This window comes from Antrostomus carolinensis, unplaced genomic scaffold, assembly GCF_000700745.2.
Source record: "Antrostomus carolinensis isolate BGI_N321 unplaced genomic scaffold, ASM70074v2 scaffold17145, whole genome shotgun sequence".
Lineage (NCBI taxonomy): Eukaryota > Metazoa > Chordata > Aves > Caprimulgiformes > Caprimulgidae > Antrostomus > Antrostomus carolinensis.
Genome location: NW_010315898.1, coordinates 1814 through 25140, shown reverse-complemented (window position 1 = coordinate 25140; position 23327 = coordinate 1814). Strand labels below are relative to the sequence as shown.

The following is a 23327-nucleotide window of genomic DNA, read 5'->3' as shown; positions in this document are numbered from 1 at the left end:
AGAACTCTACTAAGAGAATTTGAAGAAACCATTGTTTCACCAGCAGATGGAGATGGCAATTCAGAACTCTGCCTACTTTACAATAATGATATTTAATTTTCTGAGGAGTACCAAAGCATTTATTAGACAGATACTCTACTGATTTTTGGTGCATTTGACTGTCTGGGTACGCATATAAACAAAACTTGGCAAAAGCACCTTTCGCAGTACTCTCTGTACAGCTCTTGAACTAAATGGCAAAGGACATGATGAAGAAAATGATGCTACTTTGGACCTGAAAACTACCAACTAGAAGGGTTTAAACAAATTTATCCAGTGATTAAAGAAAAGGGTTTTTTGTTTTAATTTTTAAAGTCTGCAGACAGACATACCCATTCTGTTACCTTCCCGATCTTTTTGCTTGTCATCTCTTTCATCAGGATTATCATCTCCATCATCATCATCTTCATCATCACTATATTGGCCAAGTGCATTGACCAGCTCAACAAATATTTCATCATTGATAAATCCACATTCTGAAATTCAGCAAAATTGGGAGTGAACAGAAAAGCACAAGGTGTATATGAATTATTTTTAAGCCTCCTTACACTTGAATTAAATTATGGCAAATGCTGTAATTTATGAAAAACAATTTTGTCATTTTCCCCTCTTAGTTTCAATGTATGAGCTGAGAAGAGTTAAAAATACTGAGTATTTACTTCTTAGCCTGACAGCTGGGAAGGGGAAAAAGAAACTTGTTGAAATTCTTCTTTTCCCAACTCCCTGTGCTTCATACCAGTAGACATAAATAAATGTCTCTTCCTTGGAAGACACAAAAATTACTTACTATCTAGGCTATTTAAGAGATTTTGTACCAGAATCCCAATTCCAACACGGCTGGGTTAAGCCAGCCTGGAAATGCATGCAAACAGGCTGTGAAGCTAATCTTGGACAGCTGGGGAATCTCCAGAGGGATTTTTGGTTGGTAGTTCCATAGCATCCACTTCCCCAATACCCCACGGGCAAGGTGATTAAAAAAGAATAGAGCTATATACAAAAAAATCCAAGAGAAAACCGAAGGATACAGTGCTGCATCTATCTGCTTATTAGCTCATATTCTACTGTGAAATTCAGAGGGCAGCACAGACAGACAATAAAGCATTTCTGTAGAGAGGAAAGTCATCGTTAGTGATAACAGAGACTGCTGTTATTTTTCAAAAAATAACCATGAACTGTGTGGGAACTATGATGCTCATCACCATCCTTCTGAACCTGGACTGGGGTTGGATGTCAAACTATAACGTGAAGGAAACTAATAGTTTTATTCCTGTGCAGACAATGGAAACAGACAGGTACTTCATTTGGGTGTTTGAAACAGAACTCTTGGTACGCACACACTGGTTAGTAGGAATTTCTCTCCCAAAAGTGCAATTACAGAGCTAGTTTACAATTCTGACTCTTACACGGGAATGCCTCTGGATTACAGATTCCCACAGCATTTACATTTAATTACAGTCACACAAGAATACTAGTTATTGGGAGACTAAAAACCCTGCTTTCTACTTTTGATATATAGTTTTGAAGGACCCGTAAAAACAGTAATTGCCATCATAAACTTGAGACTCAAGACGGTGAAACAAGATTAATTTTAAAGCTAGACTCATTTAATAATAAATTAAATCAATAACAGAAGACATTTACTAGTAATGTCACCATTTTGACACAACCAGTTCTCTGACAAGGATGTCAGCAATCAGTAAATCTGTAAAAATACCCAAAGGCAAAACCCCATGAAACATTTCATGTTCTTCATGAAATATAAAGGCACCAGCTATCCTGGGGACATCAACAAGACTGGTGTAGGACTGAGGAGCATTTATTATCGAATTGCAGGCTTAACCTTCACGAGTGGCACACAATGTACTCAGAAATGTAGTTCTCTCTCAGTCACTCCAGCATGAACAGGAATATAACCCATTTCAATAACTGATTCCCCATTTGGGTGGAGGATGGGATGGGGGTAATGTTTCTGTGACGGAGGAAGCAGAGTAGTCGGAGAAAACTTTACAACTGTAAAGTTCAGGTCTGAAGCCAGTTCTGAGTGGGTGCATAAAGCAGGTGAAAGGTTGTTACTTCACTGAGACTTTATCAAACTGGCATACAACACTGCATGTAGTCCAGCTCCCACAAAGAATAAGGGGTAAACTACACCTAAGAAAATATATATACGTGTGTGTGTGTGTGTGTGTGAGTGTACATAGTGTACCAACAGAAGGATACAACTTTGCTTTATAAACTGACTTATAGAAAGGAGGTTTTTAAATAGCTGATAATTTCCTTAAAGGAAATAAAACCCCCAAAACTCCAAGAGGTTATTCTGTCGAATCGCATTCACAAGTGTTGCCATTATCAGAGTTTGGCATACTTCTCCTGCCACCTTCTGCTAGGCAGGACACAGGCAGGGACATTACATTGTTAGATTCCAAAGCTCTGAGCATAAAACTGAAGACCAAGGACTTCTCCGAGTTGCACTGAGGCATTATGAGTCTAGGGAAAAAGTTAAATGTGTTCATTTCTCCATACTACTGCCGTAGCACTTTGAAGCCTTATGAAAATGAAAGCAGTATGTTTAAACAAGGAAGTCTGTTACACCCAATGTTTACACAACTGTAACAATCAAGCAACACTGACAACAATGACTTAGGTAGGAAGAAGTGATTAGTGTACCTGAGTGTTTGGGCTCACCTCTGTCTCCATGCACTTTCCCATCATAGTTCTTGATCAGTTCTTCAATAAAGGTACCATCCTGGTCAAGCACTTCATCTCCCATATATGGAATGTTATGTAAAACAGTTTCATCCTCTACCTAATAACAACAGGTAGAATCAAACAATTTGCAATTGTGTTTTTAATGGACCATTTCTGCGTTGCTATTTTCACAATCTACTATCACAGTTAACTGACTGGCTTCAGTGCTTTAGCACATTCACCATTAACTAGGTAAATAAAACAAAAACCTCTCTTTGTTCAACAGGTTTTTTTGCACTAGTGGTGACTGGCTCAAGATCCTGACACGAGCTCCTAGCATTAAGGTTACCAGGGTGCTTCCACAAAGCTTCTGCTACTGAAACACAGTAAGTTACCTAGCTCTGGGAAGCTTGCGTTTAGGAAATTCATTCTCCCTTTCTTGGTTCTCTTCCACAGCAACGAGCAATGGAAACCACCCTTTCATTGCTTTGCCAGAGATAAGAAAATATGATACAAAAAGACTCTAAATTCAAGTTGTCTAAGCAGCAGCTACAGAAACACGCCTCACAATTTAATCTGAACTCCACTGTACTTTTTTTTGTCTGCATATAGACTAAATGCATTAGTACTCCCATGTCTTATCAGCAGACTTTATAGACCTTGATACTCAGCTGTATCTTCCAATACTACAGAAGAATCTTCTATTGTTAGGAAAATAAATTTTTTCTGATCACGATTCTGCAGCAGTGCAAAATACCCAAACACTGATGAATTGAAAGCAAGTAGAAAAACGCGTGGAAGAACTCTGCACATATACTGATAAAACTGGTTATTTCAGTAACTTTGCTATTATTATTATTATTATTATTATTATTATTATTATTATTATTATCACAATAACCAGTCAGCAAAGGTGATCATATATGACAAAGACTTGTAACAAGCCAAGCTTTTCAAATAAATCAAATCTAATGTTACAGGCTTCTACACACGGTGAAGCCAATCAGAAGCAAAGGATACACTCAGTTTCTGTGTAAGAATGACCATTATGTGGGGAGACTATTTCAGGATTACATTCTCTTTATTCCATAAGAATTACTATTCTGCTACAAGTACATTGGTCAATTGTCTTACACAAAGACATTCATATCCCTCAGAAAACTCTTCTCATTACACTGATTATACGCTTCCAAATAAACCTACATTTGTGAAATGCCATACAAGACAATTGGTCACCTGAATGAAATAAACTGAGGGTCTCTTTACAGCAAGGTTTTAGAGATACTTAGGTTCCTTGAGGACAGAGGTTTGCTTTGAATCAAAGTTACTTCTTTTAAAAAAAAAAAAAATTATTTGAGGAAGCCTGTTTCTCATTATTAGTGTGTTATTACCAATACCAAAAAGATAAGGAAGGCAACTGGCAATAGATTTTTGCTGGTTTATTTCTAAAATTAACCCCTCCCTTTTTTCCATACGTTTCTGCTCTCAGCACTTTTTAAAACTTACCATAAAATTCTGTTGAAGGGGAGACCAAGAATACATTATAGGCACAGAAGCAACAGCATTGAGAGTCTTCAGTGGGATGACTTGTTTTGGAAAATCTATGTCACTGGTAACAGAGCACTGAAATGAAAGGTTGAAGTTGCACTTAATAGCAACATCAGAAACAAAAAGAAAAAAAATAATCACAGAACACTCTACAGTGTACAAAATTCAAAGCACTTGTCAAATTTAGCCATATCAGCCTTTGAAAAATGCATCAGATTTTTAGGGCAAAATAGTAAGATTAGGTTTATGAGGAAAAAAGGTGCAAGAATTATTTCTATGTCAATACCTTTCCTAATTGTTCATGACTGTTTTTTCCACTTGGTGATAAGTGGCTGTGATAGTATTTTGCTCAGACTATTCAACCTACAATACAAATTATGTTTGCTGTCTCCAAACAGATTTAACACCTGTTGCTGCTACACTGATGTTAGAGTATTTACTCAAACCATCAGAGAGGCAACTGAATTCCCCTTGCTTCAGATCAATACACTGCAGAAATCATGTATTATTTATGTTAAAAAAAAAACCAACCAAACTTTAATGCCAGCAAGATATCTTATGGAAATAAATCCTCTGTATGTCTTGTTACTTCCTGCCCTGTTTCCCCATTACTGTCTGTTTATCCTATCCTCCAGCCTTTGATTACGCTCACTGCTTACAACAGAAAAATGAAAATTAACTGTTAATATCCAACTCTGAACATGTCAATGAGTTTTTCAGCTACAGGACTTGGGGTTTTCTTTTGTTTGTTTGTTTGTTTTTTGAGATTCAGAGGTTTATGTAAAAATATAAACATGCCATAGACATAAAGACAAGATTATTCTTGCATCTATTTAACAGTTAACAGACACAGATCAACTTTTCTCAAATACTTGGACACCAGTATGAAGAACTCTGAAAAAAAAAAAAAAAAGTTACAAACAGAAGCAGACAGGAACATAGAAAGCGAGGGAAAGTACAACAAAGAAGATTTGGAGGTAGGTAAAACAAAGTTTAGAACAGCTATCATAGCTACCTGAAAGGAAAAAAGGAAGTGGAGACAAAAGATCTTTCTCCTTTCCAGAAGGGAAAGATGAACAGAGCTTCACATTTCTAAAGAAATACACAAAGTAATGTAACAAACAGTATACAGAGACAGTACCCGCTAGAATGACACAAGCCAGGTTTCTTTATTTGCTTTTTAATCTGCAGCAAATGAAATTAGATTGCTGCTGTGTATATCAATACTCAAGACACTGTCCTATGCTAGTCCTTTATTCCCATTTCAGGTAATGTTTCATTTTCCAGCTAGCAACCATCTAGCATATTTTTCATGTATTTTTAAAGAAAAGTACCAAAGTAAATAGCCAATTCCTTTTATCTTTGGAACTACAAGTTTCAGGCAGACAACTGAGCTATGTCAAAAGGACCCAGAGTGTTTGGTACCAAGTCTCAGTTATGTTGCCCCGTTGTTGCTGAACGTTTATTAGGCTAGCAGAGGACATGTTATGCTCTCTGGTTGATGCTGACTGGACTAGCTACTGGAGAAAACCTACGTCACCAGCAATGCCCTGCAGTCTTCACCAGACACATGGAGGCCCTCACAAAACCTTCCCATCAGGTCACTAAACTTCTAGCCAAGTGGCCTATGCAACTCTGAAGAAATTCAGCAGACCAAGAAAAAAAAGATTTTAAAGTAATCTTTTAAAACCACCACCATTTCTTTGTCTCACTTCTCTCACTAGAAATTATGGCAATCTTAAATCAAGTATTAGAGTTCTGATTCATGAGACAGAGACTGGATTTGAATGCAGTAATTAGTGTACTCTATCAACTCAGGCAAGAAATCAATACAGGCAGGAAATTAACATAAAAGAATAGTGAATCAAGCTAAAGAAAAAAAAAAAGAAAAGAGGAATGGTGAGGAATGATCTTTTACTAACAAAAAAAGTGAAAACTGGTTGTGCACCCGTGTCAATTATTTATCAGATGTTCTGATCCTACAGTGCCATATAATAGATACAGAACTGTACATGAGTAATTGCATATTCAGTCATGTTCAAAAGAAAACACTCGGGCAAAGGTCCTTCCCTGTTTGCATTTGAACATGCATGCACACAAATGCACCTCTGTGACACACGTGCTCCCAGTTCCCCACTAAAATTTCAGTAAAAGGAAAATCTGACAAATTTCCTTGGAGAGAAAGTGTTTTGATTTGCTTTAATTTAATTCACAGTAAAGTCTTTTCATTCTCATCCTAGTGAAAATAGTTAGCTTTTCAGATTATTGCACATGAAACATCTTCAAACTGGCTCAGTTTGCATAAGTGCCTAAATAACAACTGAGAAAGAAGATAAATAAACCTGGGCTGAATACAGAAAGTTGGAGTAGGCTTACACCACCATCTGAGCTACCAACATGAAAGACAGTTTGGGTGCTCAAGTTGCATCACAAGCAGGGAAGCGTTTTTCACAAATTTAGTGAAAATTTAGCATCCAGTCTGTTTGTGCAACACAAGAGTGTGTCAACCCAACAAACTCCTTTCAGAGTCTCTGTGGTTCAATGACTTTAATGTAGAAGAGTGGGTCAAGTGGGTACGTTCACAGCTTTCATGTGCTTTAACTCAGTGAGAACCAAAGTATCTACTCACTGGTACCACTGAGGGGCAGCTCCAACAGGAGCAAGATTGAACTCCCAGTATCAATGAGACAAAATTATTTGATTAAAGGATGGCGAGGTATGATCCAAATATTACCAGAAACAAAGAAGTTTCACTTTTGTATGTTGTTCAAAGCTAGGTAGCCTGCTACACATTCATTGCCTTCCAGAAGTCATATGATCAAAGTAAGTAAGTAATAAATTCTTTAAGAGACTCATACGAAAAATATTTACCTGCCAAGTCATGTTATGCTGGGGAAAAAAAAAACAACAAAAAAAGAAAGAAGAGCCAACTTTCCAGTAATAACATAAAACCATGCTAACAACCTTGCAAGCGGAATTACCACAACTCATGTTAACCAACCTCCCTGGTCCCGCGCAATGAGCTCACAGAAGTCATGATGTGGACAGGCTGTATCCTACGTTGTTTCCATTCTTGATTTAAGATTTCAGTTCTTTCCAGTATCTTCTGACGATTAGAATTAAACATACTCTAAAAATTAACCACAATTGTAAACATTACAAATAAATCAGAGACTCTCATTTCACCTGCTAGTATCTGAAGGCATCATAACATTTACTAAATAAATAAAAATAAAACCAAACTAGACAGGACAAAAAAGGGCTCAAAACTCAACTGTCCATTTTTTTTTAATGTCAGTGAGGCTCAATATAGTTCATTATCCCTTTCTTTGACTCAAACCATGTTCTCATGTTTAGAGACTCAGAGGTTTAGCATGGAATTAAATTCTAAATTGTGTGTGGCTAAAGAAGTTGCCATACTTCCTCTCCACAGTCTCTTCTGATCCTTAGCATGCCTGATTCAATCACACATGAATATATCATACCTGTTTATAAGATCACAGAGTTAAGGCCATTTTTCAGTATGTTAACAAAGTCTTGAATGAAAAGGTTATTGCAGGTGTTAACTGCAGGACAACTCATCACTCAGAAGAAAACCAGGTTTTGTATCACTTTTTAAGCAACAGAACCAAAGGATGACATACCTTTACTTCATCCGCGCGCCGGAACCTCTTGAGCTGCCTCAGTCTCATATATTCTGACTTCACACGTTTCCGCCAACAAATTGGTCCCTTCTCAGATTTTTTCCCGGTTTGACCCATGATTATCCTACAAGAGACAATGTCATGTTACCATTACCAAATCTGACACCACCGCTTACAGAGGAAGGCAGAGTGAAGCTAGGTAGGACAGAGACATTCCTTTAATACCTTTCATTTCTAACTCCTTTAATTCCTTTCAGACACTTGCAATTTTATTCCAATCAACATTGGAATAGAAAAAGCTCCTCATACTTAAGTAACAAACAGCAGAAAACAGCAATTTTCACTACAAATGAGTGGGACCACTCACACTTGCTTTAAGCACCTGTAATGCCTCTATGCAGAAAGGTACCTAATGGACTTAAAGGGGTGAAGCAGAACAAACCATCTTTCCCACTGCAAAGACACAGACTAGAATCCTTGCAAGCAGGCTTGTCAATTAACTTCTAGACAGCTGTGTTCATGGCAGACAAACGTTTCCCTCCTCACAGAAATTGTCCTCTTCAGTAGGATACCAAACCCTAGAACAGGCCTCTGGAGTGGATTTCAAGCAGAGAGGTACCGCAAGCACAGTCCTCTCACCCAGGCACTCCAGCGCTAAAACGTTCTGCACATTCAGACACAACGAGTTTTGAAGCAGACAGAATAAGAGATCTTGCTCTTTTCTCAAGTATTCTACAGAACCCAAACTGTCCAGCTGACTGCAAACCGGACACTGATTCCACTTTTACTGATCACCCTCCCAGGACCAAGGGCTTCATTTTTATCACAGAATCACAGACTGGTCTGGGTTGGGAGGGACCTTAAAGCTCATCTAGTTCCAACCCCCCTGCCAGCAGCAGGGACACCTTCCACTAGACCAGGTTGCTCAAAGCCTCATCCAGCCTGGCCTTCAACATTTCCAGGGAGTAATGGTCTATGAGAGCCTGAGACCTAGTTTTATGCAAGACATTACATCATATTTTGTAAGAAAAATTGTTGGTTTTTTTAGATTTAGAATGAAAACGAATCAGCAAGTAAACGGTAGAATTTTTAACCCAAATCATGGGAAGTATCCTTGGAGGAAAAAAGGTAAAGCATATAAATAAGTTTCACATCATGCCTGAAGCACCTGACTAGACAGAGGGGGAGGACAGAGAAACAGCACCTAAATCCAGAGCACAATGTGTCAAACAGTTGCTCTGCTTCCGTGCCTCAAGGCAGCTAGTAGAATCCACCTGTATCTCATATGCCACAGCACCAGTGGTTACAAGAGAAAGAGATAAAAAATAAGATAATTTTTAAAAAAATGAAAATCCTAGACCATTCATGCTAGAGCACGTTGAAGAGAACCAGTGATTCAAAGGACACCACGACAGCATGAAAGCTTCATGAAGCACAGAAAATGTATCGTATTGTATGCTAAACCAAGCAAAGCCAGAGTCTGGAAAAACATCTCATTAGCTGTAAATAAATTAGAATAAGTACCATTAAATAACACAACCACTGAATCTCAATTGTTAAGTATCACAGAACATCAAAACCACCTCAGTTAAGGTTCAGCCAAGAGACATGGCAAAAGTACCAATGAATTCAGAAAGCAAATGAACGCTCAGCTGACAAGACTGAAGTAGCATATCCCATAAAAAACACAACACAGATGATGTTTACTTACTCTAACACTGCATCAAACACAGCCCTTCTTATTCTAGATTTCTTGGAGAATAACAAATGACTCAGGCTTTAAAAAAAAAAGCTTTCTTAACTAAAATTAAATTGCCAGATAAGCCCTGCTCATCAAAAGCAGATCTATATGGAAATCATGTAATTAGATTAAAAACAAGAACAAACCAAACCAATCCAGCCACCCAGAATTCCCATCTTTCTTTCATACAACTGAAACACAGCCCCCAGAAGACCCCACAAACAAGGATTTAAAACCCGAGAGAAATATATCCCCATTAAATAAACAACTCCAGTCTATTCAATTTCCCAGTAATTAACATCATTGTTATCAGCTGTAGTAAAATGGTACGAAAAAGAATACTTCTTTTTGGTAAGAAAAATAAAAAGAAGATAAATAGTTCCTTTTAAAACAGCATAACTTGTGCACGCTCAAGTCACTCAGCTGAAAATAAAAGGGAATTACAAGAACACTCTCCTCTTGCACTAGTTTCAAGCCGCTATCTGGGGCACAACACAGACAACAATTTAACGTTCAAAGCACTAAATAACAAATCCTAGGAAATGAAAAAAATGTACTGCTGCTTGTGGCAAGTTATAGCAAGAAAAAGTGCTTTCAGATGAAGTACTAATGTCAACGTGCACCAGTCAGTGGGACAGAGAGAGCGTGTCAAGTCAAACACGTACAAACAAACGGGAAACGGCCTCACGGACGGCGAGTCCGCACTAAGAGAAAGGAAGGATATGTGTGTGTAGGTTACAGAAAAATTACAGCTGGGAAAAAAAGCAAGGTGTCCTAGGAGCATATTTGTAAAATATTAATTTTGAAAATCCCTGAAAACTCATTAATGCATTCTGATTTTGAGCAGCAGTTTTTCAAGCTAAAGTGAAGCGTATTTGTATGTTTCTGGGCAGCTGAACATCACTGAAGTACAATTACAGTGTTGTTAACACGTGTGCTGTGGTAAGAGGTAATTGGTTTTCTGTCCTTAAGGTAAGACACAAGTATGGGGGAAAAATCAAACCAAACCAAACCAAGGCAGGGGGTCAGGGAGAGAAGAGCGTACTCACAGCGGACAGAGTTAATTCTCACCGTGTAACTGATCCACACCTTCACCTCAGGACCACAGCCAAACCAAGGCAGGGGGTCAGGGAGAGAAGAGCGTACGCACAGCGGACAGAGTTAAATCTCACCGTGTAACTGATCCACCACCTTCACCTCAGGACCACAGCCAAATGCCACCGACAGTTTCTGACGTCATTTTAAAGGTGGCCCCAAAAACTATACATTTAATAAACTAAACCTGAGAAACTGGGATAAGAAGTTTGACAGACAAGAACAGCTCATGCTGGGTGAGGGCTGGGGGAGCAAAAAATGAGAGAGAAAGGTGAACTCGTGCAGAGGGTGCTGGGCACTACCTCCAGCCCTGGAAGGAAAAGTAGTTCGTAGCATTAAAAGACTTCTGGGAAACATCCACATAAGCTCGGTCTCTGGGGCAAGTTCGGGATTGCAGATGCCATCTCAAGGCTACTATTGCTCCTTTAGCACTAGTACCTACGTGTAAGAAAAGCCTTTCCTAAATCACTTTCTGCCACCATTTCTGCTGTTCTCATTTGTAAGTACTCTGAGGTGCAACAAACTGCACAGTTTTCACTTTGCTAAACAAAAAGCCTATATATTTTCATTACATTTTGTGGTATGGGAGTTGCAGCTACGATTGCAGAGCAGAAAAGCCAGTGGATTTTAAGAGCAAGTTTGTCAGAAACAGTCATCTTTTCATAAAAAAAATTCAGAATATTCCCTACAGTAACAGAAGTGGCACAAGCTCAATCCTGTCTGTCTAAGAGAATAGTTAAGCGTGACTTAAGATGACAGCATAATGTTAAACAGTTTTCATTTAATCAATAAAAACACGATACTGGATTGTCTGAGTGCAACGGTCTGATTCCGAGAGCCCCCAGGCCACGTCCCTCCTCTCTGTCCCCATTTCCCCCTCTGCATCCTGCTAGCTCTTTCCATTGTTTCCAAATCTTTTTCTTTCCCATTTTTTCATCGTCTTCACACAAAGGGCCGTCAGAAACTGTGTAACTGCTAAATATCCCCATCCTGAGAACTTTTATCCCAACGAAAGAAACTATGTAGCAGTCAATTGATTCTTTAGGGGCAGATTATCTCATCTCCACAACAGATACAAAAAAAGCAAGCGTAGCTTTAAAGCTGTTAAACTGTTTCTGGGGAAATCTCACCTCCCAAAGCGCAGAATGACTCCCACCTGGAACCTGACCCATCCCTGATGCTGGACCTTACCTTGGTGCTGGATCTTACCTGGCATCACGCTAAAGAGGGAAACCTTGCCGTGACTCCCTGCACCCTCTCTGTAGAGAAGGGAGCACGGGGAACTGGGGTGAGACATCCCAAGAGATTCTGGAGTCAGCCTGGCACAGCCACAGCCAGGCAGATTGTCTCATTCCCGAGTGCCACAGACCACGCTTACATGCAAAGGTTTAATTAATACCTGGGGTCCAAAGCTGCGCTCCGGGAGCACAGACCTGCAGTGACCCCCAGCACGGCCACAGCCTGCTCGCCAGCTCTCCTGACACCCATATTTTTTCCCTTTACTTGTCATATTACAGCTACCTAATTCCCTGAGCCACAGAGATTTCACTGTATAGCCAAGTGCATGGGTAGAACTGGACACTAGGTAATTATACTAGTGAGAGGACCAATGTAATTCTAACCAGACCACCACCAAATACCAGAAAAATAACAAAACTAATGCCTCTTTTTGACCAAAAAGGAGTCTGAACTATGGTATTAGGAATGAGACATACTGAACCCACCTAAACACTGATTTTTAGAAAAGCCCACAGGAAAACAAAACCGAACACACAGCTATTCTTTCAGTTTCTACTCATGCCTGCATAGCTGGAAATGAAAAACAGCAAAACCCAGCAGTACGGCTGCATTTTAAATAAACCCCGCTAAGTGTTTCCAAATGAAGTTACACACAAGATCTGCATTCTTTACAGTAAGGTTTAAAGAAACTTCACGCCTAACGCTTAAATCAGCCAATATTTACATTCAGCAGCCAGTGTGTTCCATACATTTGGAACTCACAACCAGAGAGGATGAAGTGTAGAAAAATTTCAGCTCAAATTGCTCCTGTTTTGCCTTTAGAACATGGAAATGGCCTGATTTAAAGACAACGTCCTATTTTCTTCAATCATTTTGGCAATATCCATCAGTGACAGACAAGCACACAGATAATTCCCTAAATTAGACAATCTATTCAAGCAGTCATACTGCTGTCAAAGACTATATTTAAGCTCCTCTGGCTACCTTGCCAAACTTCAGGAGAAAAGAAAATTAATGCAAAACAAAACAAAGATAATGTGTTTCCAGTATCAAAAATTAATGCATTAAGCTTAGACCTAAAGCTGTTAACTTTCCAAAACCACTTCATAAAAACCCTCAAGTGATCTTCTATGTTACAGGCTTTTACACAAAAATACAACAAAATGATTGTTCAACTGCAGCTAAGCATGTTTCAACTATGTTAAACTAAACTTTATTACTTAAAAACTGCTGGAAATTTCCTTTTTGTATTTTACTTCATGCACCCTAAATGCAAAACAAGACAATACTCTCTATGAACCAATCCTAAACCTTTCCAGAATCACCAGTTTCCGGTAAAGTCCTATTACAATTATCAAGCACCTGAAAATAAGCTATCAATAAAACACATACACATTGCCAGGCTTCAAAAAACCTGACCTGAAAATTAATTACAGATTAATGCTGTAATCTGCCAGACCGGTCTCCTTCGTTTATACCAAACTTTTGTTAACAGCACAGAGAGATTAATGACAAAACTACGCTCAAGAAACAGTATTACCCTCTTGGGCTAAGTAAGAAAAAACCTGCCCAATGCTGTGATTTCGGAGCTGCTAATTATTTCCACGTTAAGTTCTGCAAACTGCAGGGGTGGGGGGAAGAACGACACTCCCATCACCTCCAAGGGCTTTTTACCTGTGCTACCAGCAGCCACACACACACAGAAAAATACACCTACAAGTTTTGTAAGTTGCTTGCTACTCTCTGGATTTTCTAAAGCAAAACAAAACATGGTTTTCTTTCAAACTTATCCATGTGAAATAGCACGTTCTCATTTCCATGGGAAGAAAAATATTCCCAAGGCCACTGTCAGCTTGGGTATTGCAGATACCAAACCAGACTGACTAACAAAAATCTTTAGCTTTGAAATTCAACAACGTAGGAAAGATGAATGCAGTTTATTAATAATATTTCACTACAAAACAGCTACAGCACATTTACTCTTTTACAGAATTAGTCAAAGAGAAATAGATGGGAGTAAACCTATTCTCTGTTATAGGAATGTGCTATTTTAAGTTCACAGTATAGTTCAACCTATTTTTAATCAAGAAATAACTGAAAATCCTTATCTATGCTTTAAAATTTTGTTTTAAAATCATGTTTTTCCATATGCTGAAGTTCTGTATCACTAAAGGATGTTTAAATTTAGAGAGAGAACTTACATCAAATGCTACCATCAGTTCAACTACCTTCCTCAGATGCTATTTGGTGTCAGTTTTACCTGGAAAAGCCATCACCTGTCTGCTGTATCTGTGGTCCCTGGTCACTCCTTTCCACCTCTACTCAGCCTTCTCTACTGTGAGAGCTTAAGTGCTTATGATTCTGTTAATCAAACTAGGTCAGGAAAAAAAAAACACCTGTCTGAACAGGCCAGAAAATAAACACACTTCATTTTTAAATACAATTTTTCAACAAAATCAGCTCCACAAGGTGGTTTGTTCAGCAGCCACATGAGCTCTTGAATCAACACAAGAGACGGGGGGACAACAGTGGGGCAGGAACAAGAGGAGAGGACAGCAGTATTGGCTTCAACAGAAGTGTTTGTCCAGCCATCTCGTCTCTCTGCCACTCAGTTCTACCAGCAGAGAAAAATCATTGTTAAAAACCAGAGCCAGGTAACACTTCCTGAGCCATCCATGTCAGCTGCCACTCTTCAGGCAGATAAATGCCAACAGGCTTATATTGGCCTACCAAGGCTCAACCTCGGCTGGGCTCTGCTTGGCAGCACCTAAAGGAAATTGTTCAGTTCTGGATTGATCCAAGCAGGTAACTCCAAACAGCTCCTCTGTCCTTCCACACTCCGACAGGCTTCAGCGGGTGCGGATGACGCAGGTTAATAAAACCCTCATGAACAACCCTAATGACATCCATGTTCTGCAAGAATCTTCTCCATTACTCCAGAGATGGAAACTGTCACGCAAGCTATTGCCAAGGACAAAATCATTAACTTCTACAAACCTGACGTAAGCAGGAGAACCATCAACATCCTTGGAACTACCAATGCCATCACCACAAACTGAGGAGCTGGGAAAACTGTGTGTGAAAGCAAACGTCCACATCTCGGAATACCTCCTTTCCTTCACGTTAGCAGAAAAACCTTGGCTTGCAGGCAGAATTTAAAGTCTGTGTTTCAATCTATTTCAATAAATTTCAGTTAGTGGGATCCCTTCAAAAGCAGCGGTCTGTCACAACAATACTGTGGGGTTTTTTAGGTACCATCAACTTACAATTTTTGCCTCCACTGGAAGAGAGTTATTAAACCCAAGGCCAGAGCACCTTCCCCTCCCTGACATAATCAAAGGGTACTGGCATATTAACAGTTACCTAACAGAACTTGATTTTAGGATCTGTTACCTAACAGAACTTGACTTTGACACAGATACAGCAGACAGGTGATGGATTTTCCAGGTAAAACTGACACCATTTCAACTTAACCAAAATGAAGCAGTACCATCGCTTACCTATTTGCTTTTGGAAGCTGATGACAAATACATCCTGGTGCACTTCTCGACTAGGACTGGGAAAGGAAGAGGGATCTTAAAACGGCACACGTCTCCTCTCCCCTCTTCATTGTCTGCCTACACTGCTTCAGCATCTCGGACAGAATTTACATGGCAAATATGATCAATTTGATTGATCATTTCCATCAAATCAGATCTTTTCTGCACTCAAAAGAAGCAGAGTTTCCTAACTGGACCAAAAAGCCAGAATTGCTCACACTGTCAGGGAAGAAGAGAACCCGTTCGACCACGGTCAAAGGAAAGGAGCAAAGCCTCTCCCTGCCAACGCCAGCAAACAGTTTGAGTGTGTCACCCGCTTATCTTCTGCGCCGTGTAAAACATCCTACTCACACCGGGTCATCGTTTTTCTTGACAAAGCTTTGCACAATCAAAGCAGCTAACGTGGCAAACTACTTCTGCGCCAGTGGCTTTCAAGAAGCGTGTTTCCTGCTGTCTCCAGATCAACTAAAGATTGCTCAGAAAAGAGGCAGCGAGTGGCAAAGCAACAGCAGCTTGTAACTCACCGACATGAGTTGTAAGTGCAAGGCAAGTACAGGAGATGTCCCTGCCAAACAAAAAGCTGGCGTGGGTTTGTTCAGGCCAGTTCTGCCCCACATCTCCCACCACAGCCGTTCACAACAACTGCAAATATTCAAATCCATAGTAAAGAATGGTTACCTTCCACTTCCTATCATTAGTGCGAGCCTAAGGCTTCGAGGCGTGTTCTATTTATTCTTAATAAAATTCTTTACGAACACTACATGTGGGCTCCCAAACTCCCGAACAGACTCTAAAACACCTGTCGTGTTTTTGCCTGTTTCTCGGCCTTATCAAAACTGAAGGAGTCACTTGAAGAATTCCAACCAATACATAAAAGAATGAATTCCCTGAGCAGCGTGCTTGCTTACACAAATCAGAGGTAAGCACAGAGGATCACAGAAGCCGAGTACCATTCCAGCCCTTTTTCTTGTTAATCTACGTGAAATGAAAGTACAAGAGGCAACAGACGAGACTCAGCCAAGGATTTGATTCCAGTACAGGGAGAAAATTCTTCACAGGGAGTGCAGTCCAGCACAGGAACGAATTAAGCAGAGAGGTGCTCAAATGAATGAAATGAAAACATTTTCCAAGTGGTCTGGAAAGGACAGTTGCAGTGTTGGCCTTGCCCGAGCGGGAGGCTGGATCAGATCACCTCCAGGTGTACCTGCCAACCTCAGCTATCCTGTGAGCCAATACACCTCCAAACTGGGCCAACATCTCAAAACCAAGGACCACGCTGTTTTTAACACTGATCCTATGGAGTCTGCTTGCCTTTTAAATTCCAGTTTAGTGTTTCAGAAGATGAAAACGATCACCACTGCATTCTTGGTATTTCAATCAGCAATAGGTACAATTTGGAAAAGAATAATTTGTGAACTAAAATGCTTCAGAGCCTCATCAGACTGAACCCTTGAGTTTGGGGTGCCATCACTGATCGTTTTAACCAGTACATACATTTGTTATTGCTACAATCTCCTTTAACAACTCCATCAGCTAGCTGTTCCACACATTCCTTCCCACTTCCACCCAGGGTTTGTTCATTTGAAAGAGGTCCTCCCTGCTCAGCCGTCCACTTGGAGCCTTCAGTTCTACCTCTTAGAAACCATAATTTAAAAAGACAGATCAGAAAGCTCTTCACTAATTAAGGATGTAGTCTAACTAGAGTGCTACATACTCTTCCTGAACTCACCATTATGTTTAAAATAAAAAAAAAAAAAATTAAAGGATTTTTTTTTTCAAATTAGTTGTCTTCTTATCCTGATAGGGTTTCACTTCTCTTGTAGCCCAACCTTTGTGCCTGCGAAGTGCCACTCTTCTCAGACCTTCTGCTTTCTGTCATTTAAGTGACTACAGCTTTACCTTGCACGTGCTGTACTTAAGATCAGGAGCCTGATCTCTACTCTGAAACATTAAATGGCTTCTTTGGTTTTGGTGGGTATTTTTTGTTGTTGCTGCTTTGGCTTTTTGGGGGGATTTTTTTTTTCCCAGACTTCAACTTCACTTTTTTTATTATTATTATTTTTAAGTAAACTTAAGCACATTCTAGAAGATATCAATAAGCAGTCAAGTGCTACACACGTTCACAATAAGCAACTACCCTGTGACCTGCTTCCCCACAACTCAGAAGATGTGCCCCCTCAATTATTTCTTCCCAAGAACAATGGTTTTTGTGCCTTGTTGCCATCCCAGCAGCTCCTTACATTAATAGCTCCCAACTGATATTTCAGGATATTCAACATTACTGAGAGGCTCTTCTGTATCATTTGAGTAGGAATTTCAGCTTCTTTCAAAAGAGGCTTAGAAAAAAAAAATCAAAAAAGAAAATCACCATTTTGTGGCAAATTCATACTTGGTCATCACATGTTACCTTAATCAAGATGCCCATCATCAATAAAATAACTGTACACACCCTTTTCTCTTACAGCTGTAGTAACAGCTATCAGTGAACTAAGAGTACATACCTCACCCAATCAAACTACTTACTTGTAGTAGTACTACTACCAAACTAACTTATTAGCTGTAACATCTATATTTTTATTTGCAGTGTTACTCTCCAAACTAAAACTAGTCGGAGTGGTTATTGAATTATTATAACATAGGCAATACCTTGTATCCGAGCTAATCAGCGTAATCAGATTTTCCTCTAAATGGCTGATATTCTGCTTTCCTATGACAACAAGGCTGATGCATCCTTCTGCATCCACCCTCTCCAGTGACTTCCGATACAAATGGCAAACATAAATCAGATGTGACATGGCTTACGGATAACTACATTATGTGCCTTTTCTGCAATAGATTCATGAAGGCCTGCAAGCGCCCTGGCATTATGAAAAGCGGCAGTCTGAACGCACGTTTTATATTAAAAAAAATAAAAATTAAAACAAAAAAATTAGGGAAGTCATGGAAAACAAAATTACTGAGGAGAAACACCACGCAGAACCGCAGACAATGAGCAGACAGCAGCAGACCCCTACCCAAGCAGTGCCACTGCAGCTCACCACGATTCAGAAGACACCCTGCTCTCTGCTCTGGTACGTAACGCAATCACACACCCCGCTTCACCGCGGCTACAGTCCTGCCCTGCACCCCCAGACGCTCCTAGGGAATGCTCACATCTTGGACATGGGGGATTCTAACCTTCAGTTCAATTTCCAGATTTGGTAGGAGTCCCCGTTTTCCTTCCCCATACTCAACTCCTGACTTCTGCTTGTCTCGAGCACACCACCTGCCTTCCTTCATCAGCTCTTTGTTTCCAGTCTGGTTTTAACAGTTCAACAAATCTCTTCAAACACAGTTTCTCATCACTGCCCAAACACACCAGAGAAACTCTGTACGGAATACCAGTGGGCTCTGACCTCAACCATCACCCTACTTTACACTGGTGTTGTTACAAACAGAAGCACTTTTACCTGCCACTCATTCCTGCGCTATCGTTGCCCTCCCAGTTTTGCAGCCAGACACTGACAGGAGCCAGGAAATCCTCTGGCTGAAAACACCTTGTCACCTTTGACTGAAGAGTGAGCATCCAGACACTATCTCCACCTAAAACCACTGAACTACGGCCTTAGACGTTCAATTTTCTGCTCCTTGTGAGAGTACTGAACGCCCAAGCCTGCAGATCAGTTTCTGGATATGCTCCATTCATACCAAAACTCACAGCACCGAGCATCTGAAATGCTCAGCTCAAACAGGGAATCAGAGCAGCTCAGTTACTGACACACGAGGCAGGAGGGAAGGAAACAAGTCACCTCTAGAATGCTCACAGAAATCACCTTTGCTTCAAGCACGCTCCCCATCTGATTTACAATATATTTACACACACATATATATGTATATAAATTTTCCTCCCATGGTTCTTTCTTTCTTTTTCTTTCTTTCTTTCTTTCTTTCTTTCTTTCTTTCTTTCTTTCTTTCTTTCTCCCCTAACAGTTCCTTCACAAGGACAGTTTAACACTACACGCTTGAACACTCTTTTCAGGAGTTTCTACCACCGTTGCAAACTGACCAGGCAGATATTAGAAACTCCAGCTCCGAGGACAAGGAGGAAAGAAAGGGAAGATTGAGGAGTCAAACAGCTCTTGGATTTTAAAGAGAAGGAAAATGTTCCTCCACTCCCTTTTCCTTCCTGGAAAAAAAAAAAACAAAACATGAGGAATCTAAATTTATCTTCTTGCTGTTTTTACATTAGAATTTTTAATTTTTCTGGGTTAGAAAACTAGCAAAGCAAAGCAACTAGCAGGTATTCAAGATCCCTTACCCCATCTGCCAGTGTGTTAAAAACTTTGAGTCTCAGAGCTTATAAATAACTCAGACCTTCCAGAAGTACTTTAGAAAATTATCTGTGATTCTAAGTATCTAAAATAATTGTAATCAGTCTGATTAAAAAACTTAAGTAGTAAAAAGAAGGAAAAAAAGCAAGAATTCACCTGGTCTTGACAAAATCCCCCAACTATTTTTAAAGTTTTTGGCACTAACTGTAGGTTGATTAAACACGAAGTACCGCAGTAAGATCCAGCAACAGGACTGTTCTAGAAAATAAGCTTATTTCAGGTTTTCTACCAGCCATAAAGAAGACAGAGGGCATCAGTTTGATGACTTCTTTTTTTCTAACAGTACGCTGCCTTTGCATTTATTTTGACATCGTCTCGTTTTGTGAGAGTCCTTAATTTACAACATTTACTCGTCAAGAAACAATAGTATGAGTACTTCTCAGAGTTTCATTCTCTTCAGCAGAGAAAATAGAAAAGTTATGTCTGTTAATAACAAAACAAGAATTCAATACAAATAATTAGATTTCCAATACATTTCCTTAAACATATATAAGAGTAGAATAAAAAATGTAATGTAGTATAATTTGTTTTCAGACAGTCCTTAAAAGGAAAAATCCTTACTAGTATGTTCATTCAGTCTGTATACACAAGCCCGCAGCTTTCAAAGGTATTCTTCCCTTCAAAAATTAAGTTATTTCTCTGTATCTCTACAGCTTCAGGATTTCGAGAAACAAAACCAGACACTAAATAATTACTGACTATCATGTCAGGAGTAAGAGTAACCATTTCAAAGAAAAAAATTTCCAAATTGCCTATATTATTGCTTTCTTCCAGAACATTTCATCATTTGATACTTTTAGAAAAATACTGTTTTGGAAATAAAAATTGGCACTTACTGAAATCAACCGACATCTCACTTCAACTTGGGCAACGTCAAGCAAAACACTGTGCAGCAGGTAATACAACTATTTACTTTTGACTTGGATCTCTGCATGTATAAATACTTTTAACCGTAACTGCATGCACGAGTAAGACTATTTGGGTCAAAACCCAAATAAAACATTTTAAAACTCCAAACAGCAGAGCAGCAACAAAAAAAGTTTCAAGATCATGCTTGTTATAAGTCACCAAGAGAAGCATCCCACATTTCTTACATAAAAGCAAGCCTGGCTATTTGTCAGGACAAAGTGAAGTTTTCTGCATAAAACCTGAACGTCACCTTTGAGTCGTTCAAATGTGTACCTCCAAATTTCTCCCTTCACGCTCCTTCACAGACGCCCAGAGGAGTTAGGTGACTCCCACGCACATTCCTAATAACCTCTGCTGCCTAACATCTCCATCTCTTAAAATTTAGCTTTTTGATATCCTGGATAAATCTGGCAGAAAAAGAAACACTTGCTGGGAAGACTTGAGGCATGTCTCCACAGGCAAAATAATTTAGGGTGTGAATTTGAAGCGCGACGACTATTCCACCCGAACTTGTTTTGTGGACACACCTTTTTTTTTTTTACTCTAAAAACTCCAAAATAGCCACAGGTTCTTCACCTCCATCCACACACACAAAAGCAACGCACACTCCATCCTGGAAAAACCCTGTCACCCAACAATTAAGCAGTTCAATAGCTATTCCACACTTCTTCCCCTGCATAGGCAAAAAGCCTAAGCTCTGAAAGACACGACTTTTCGACGCTTGCCCGTATGCAGAATTTATTGTAGCACACCCTGGCGAATTTTGGAGCTGAACTGGTATTTGCCAATTGCCTGAGAAATTCCAAAATGAGTTTCAAATGATGAAAGCAACCGTGAGAGTTATTGACACAACTCTCATGTTAGAGCCCCCAAAATAACTGCATCTAATGTATGGCATCCCTGTTCTCTAAGGGATTGGGGATTAATCCATCAGCACATTAGACTGAATGTTGCTTATAAGGGGGGAAAAAAACAGAGACTGCTTTTCCAGAACCTTGATTTAACAGAGAAAATTAATGATAAACTGTTCTTAAAAACAAAACAAAAACAAGTCAAAACAACAACAACAACAACAAAAAAAAAAAACAGCAAACAAACCTAAAAACCTCACCACCCTCCAGTGAAAAAACCTCAGCTCCTTCAAGCTGTGGAAGAGAACTAACTACACATCAGAAGGCTTTGGGACCGATTCTGCCTCCCAGTTTGGAAGCAATGATGGATTGAACACCAGTAATAGTTAAACTATTTTAAGAATAAAAGCACATATGTCAATCTCTCCTTCCAACAGTTACACAGCAGATTTAACTTTGCACTAAACACGTCAGTAATAAGTACTCGCTAGAAACGTGGCACAGTCTCACGGACAGAGAGCTGGAAGAAGCTATCACAAAGAACAGATTTTATGCTGGTTATAAATTGTATCATTAAAAACCAGACTATTATAACTTAATGACTTTAATCCATTTGCCATGGCATAGTCCCACAGGTAAATCTAGCATCTGTAACATACATCTGCCTGATTTCTGACAGAAGCAGCAAACTGAATTCCACCTCTAGATTTTTTTTATCTTACTAGTGAAAAATGAAATCAAACAACTACACACCAAAAATATAAACCTTGCCAGATCCACTTACACTAAGAAACATGGAAAGGAAACCAGCTCACATTAAAAAAAAAAAAATTAAAATTATATATGAAGCATAAGGTTTGAGTTTCCTTCCTTTCAAACACTTTGTTTCTTTAAATTACATTTGATGGCTTTGGGATTTAAACTGAACTGTGAAAAAGAGAATGCATGGCAGGAAAAACTGAACCAACCACGTAAGAGGCAGGATGGGAAGCAGCCAGATACAACAAAAACTGACAAGGGAAATAGGCCTAGATCTAGATTAAAATACAATTTTAAAGTATAAAGAAATCGTACCCTACTGAAAAGATTTATTTTCAGTTAATATCTTAGAAAGGCCAGGATGTAGACTGCAATTTGTACTACTTGGCTTGCATTATTACACACACAGTGTCATTTAAGCAGGCACCATATGCATATATATATTTAAGAAAAACCCTAATGGCAAATTCTGAAGTAGTTCTGCAATTGCCTATCAAGGAAGTCTTTATTTGCACACAGCAAGGCAGCAGTTTCACCTCATCTGGTAATGAAATCGTACACACCCTCATTAGAAGCTCTGGAAGTGCTACATCACACCTTCCAGCAAGTGACAACCCTGGGCTGATCCACTCCCATCCTCACGCCGCTGTTTGGTCCGCAGCAGTCACAACATGCACAGCACCCTCTAGATTTCCAGAGGGCCTCCTCACCTCACCAATACCACTGGTCTTACCATGAGGAATAAAGCATAAATAAACGCTCTATAAATCATTCCAAGGCGACAGTATTTCTCACAAACCAAGCAGAGGCACAGTTACTGAGGAATCCTGTATGCAGACTTCAGCCAGGTAGCCAAAGATTCCTAAAACAAGGGGGTGAGCCACAGTCACCTGGGGGGGTTGGTT

At 39.5% G+C, this 23327-nt stretch overlaps 1 protein-coding gene across 1 annotated transcript in view; it reads right to left on the bottom strand.

The window, feature by feature from the left end:
• LOC104525061 (histone-lysine N-methyltransferase EZH2) overlaps window positions 1-8037 on the bottom strand; it is a 29068-nt gene extending 21031 nt beyond the window's left edge. Inside the window, 5 exon segments of the mRNA XM_010168114.1 lie at window positions 372-515; window positions 2725-2845; window positions 4234-4350; window positions 7277-7405; window positions 7920-8037. Of these exon segments, the coding sequence (XP_010166416.1) occupies window positions 372-515; window positions 2725-2845; window positions 4234-4350; window positions 7277-7405; window positions 7920-8036 (628 nt within the window). The 5' untranslated portion in view covers window position 8037.
• Between the last annotated feature and the right edge of the window lie 15290 nt (window positions 8038-23327).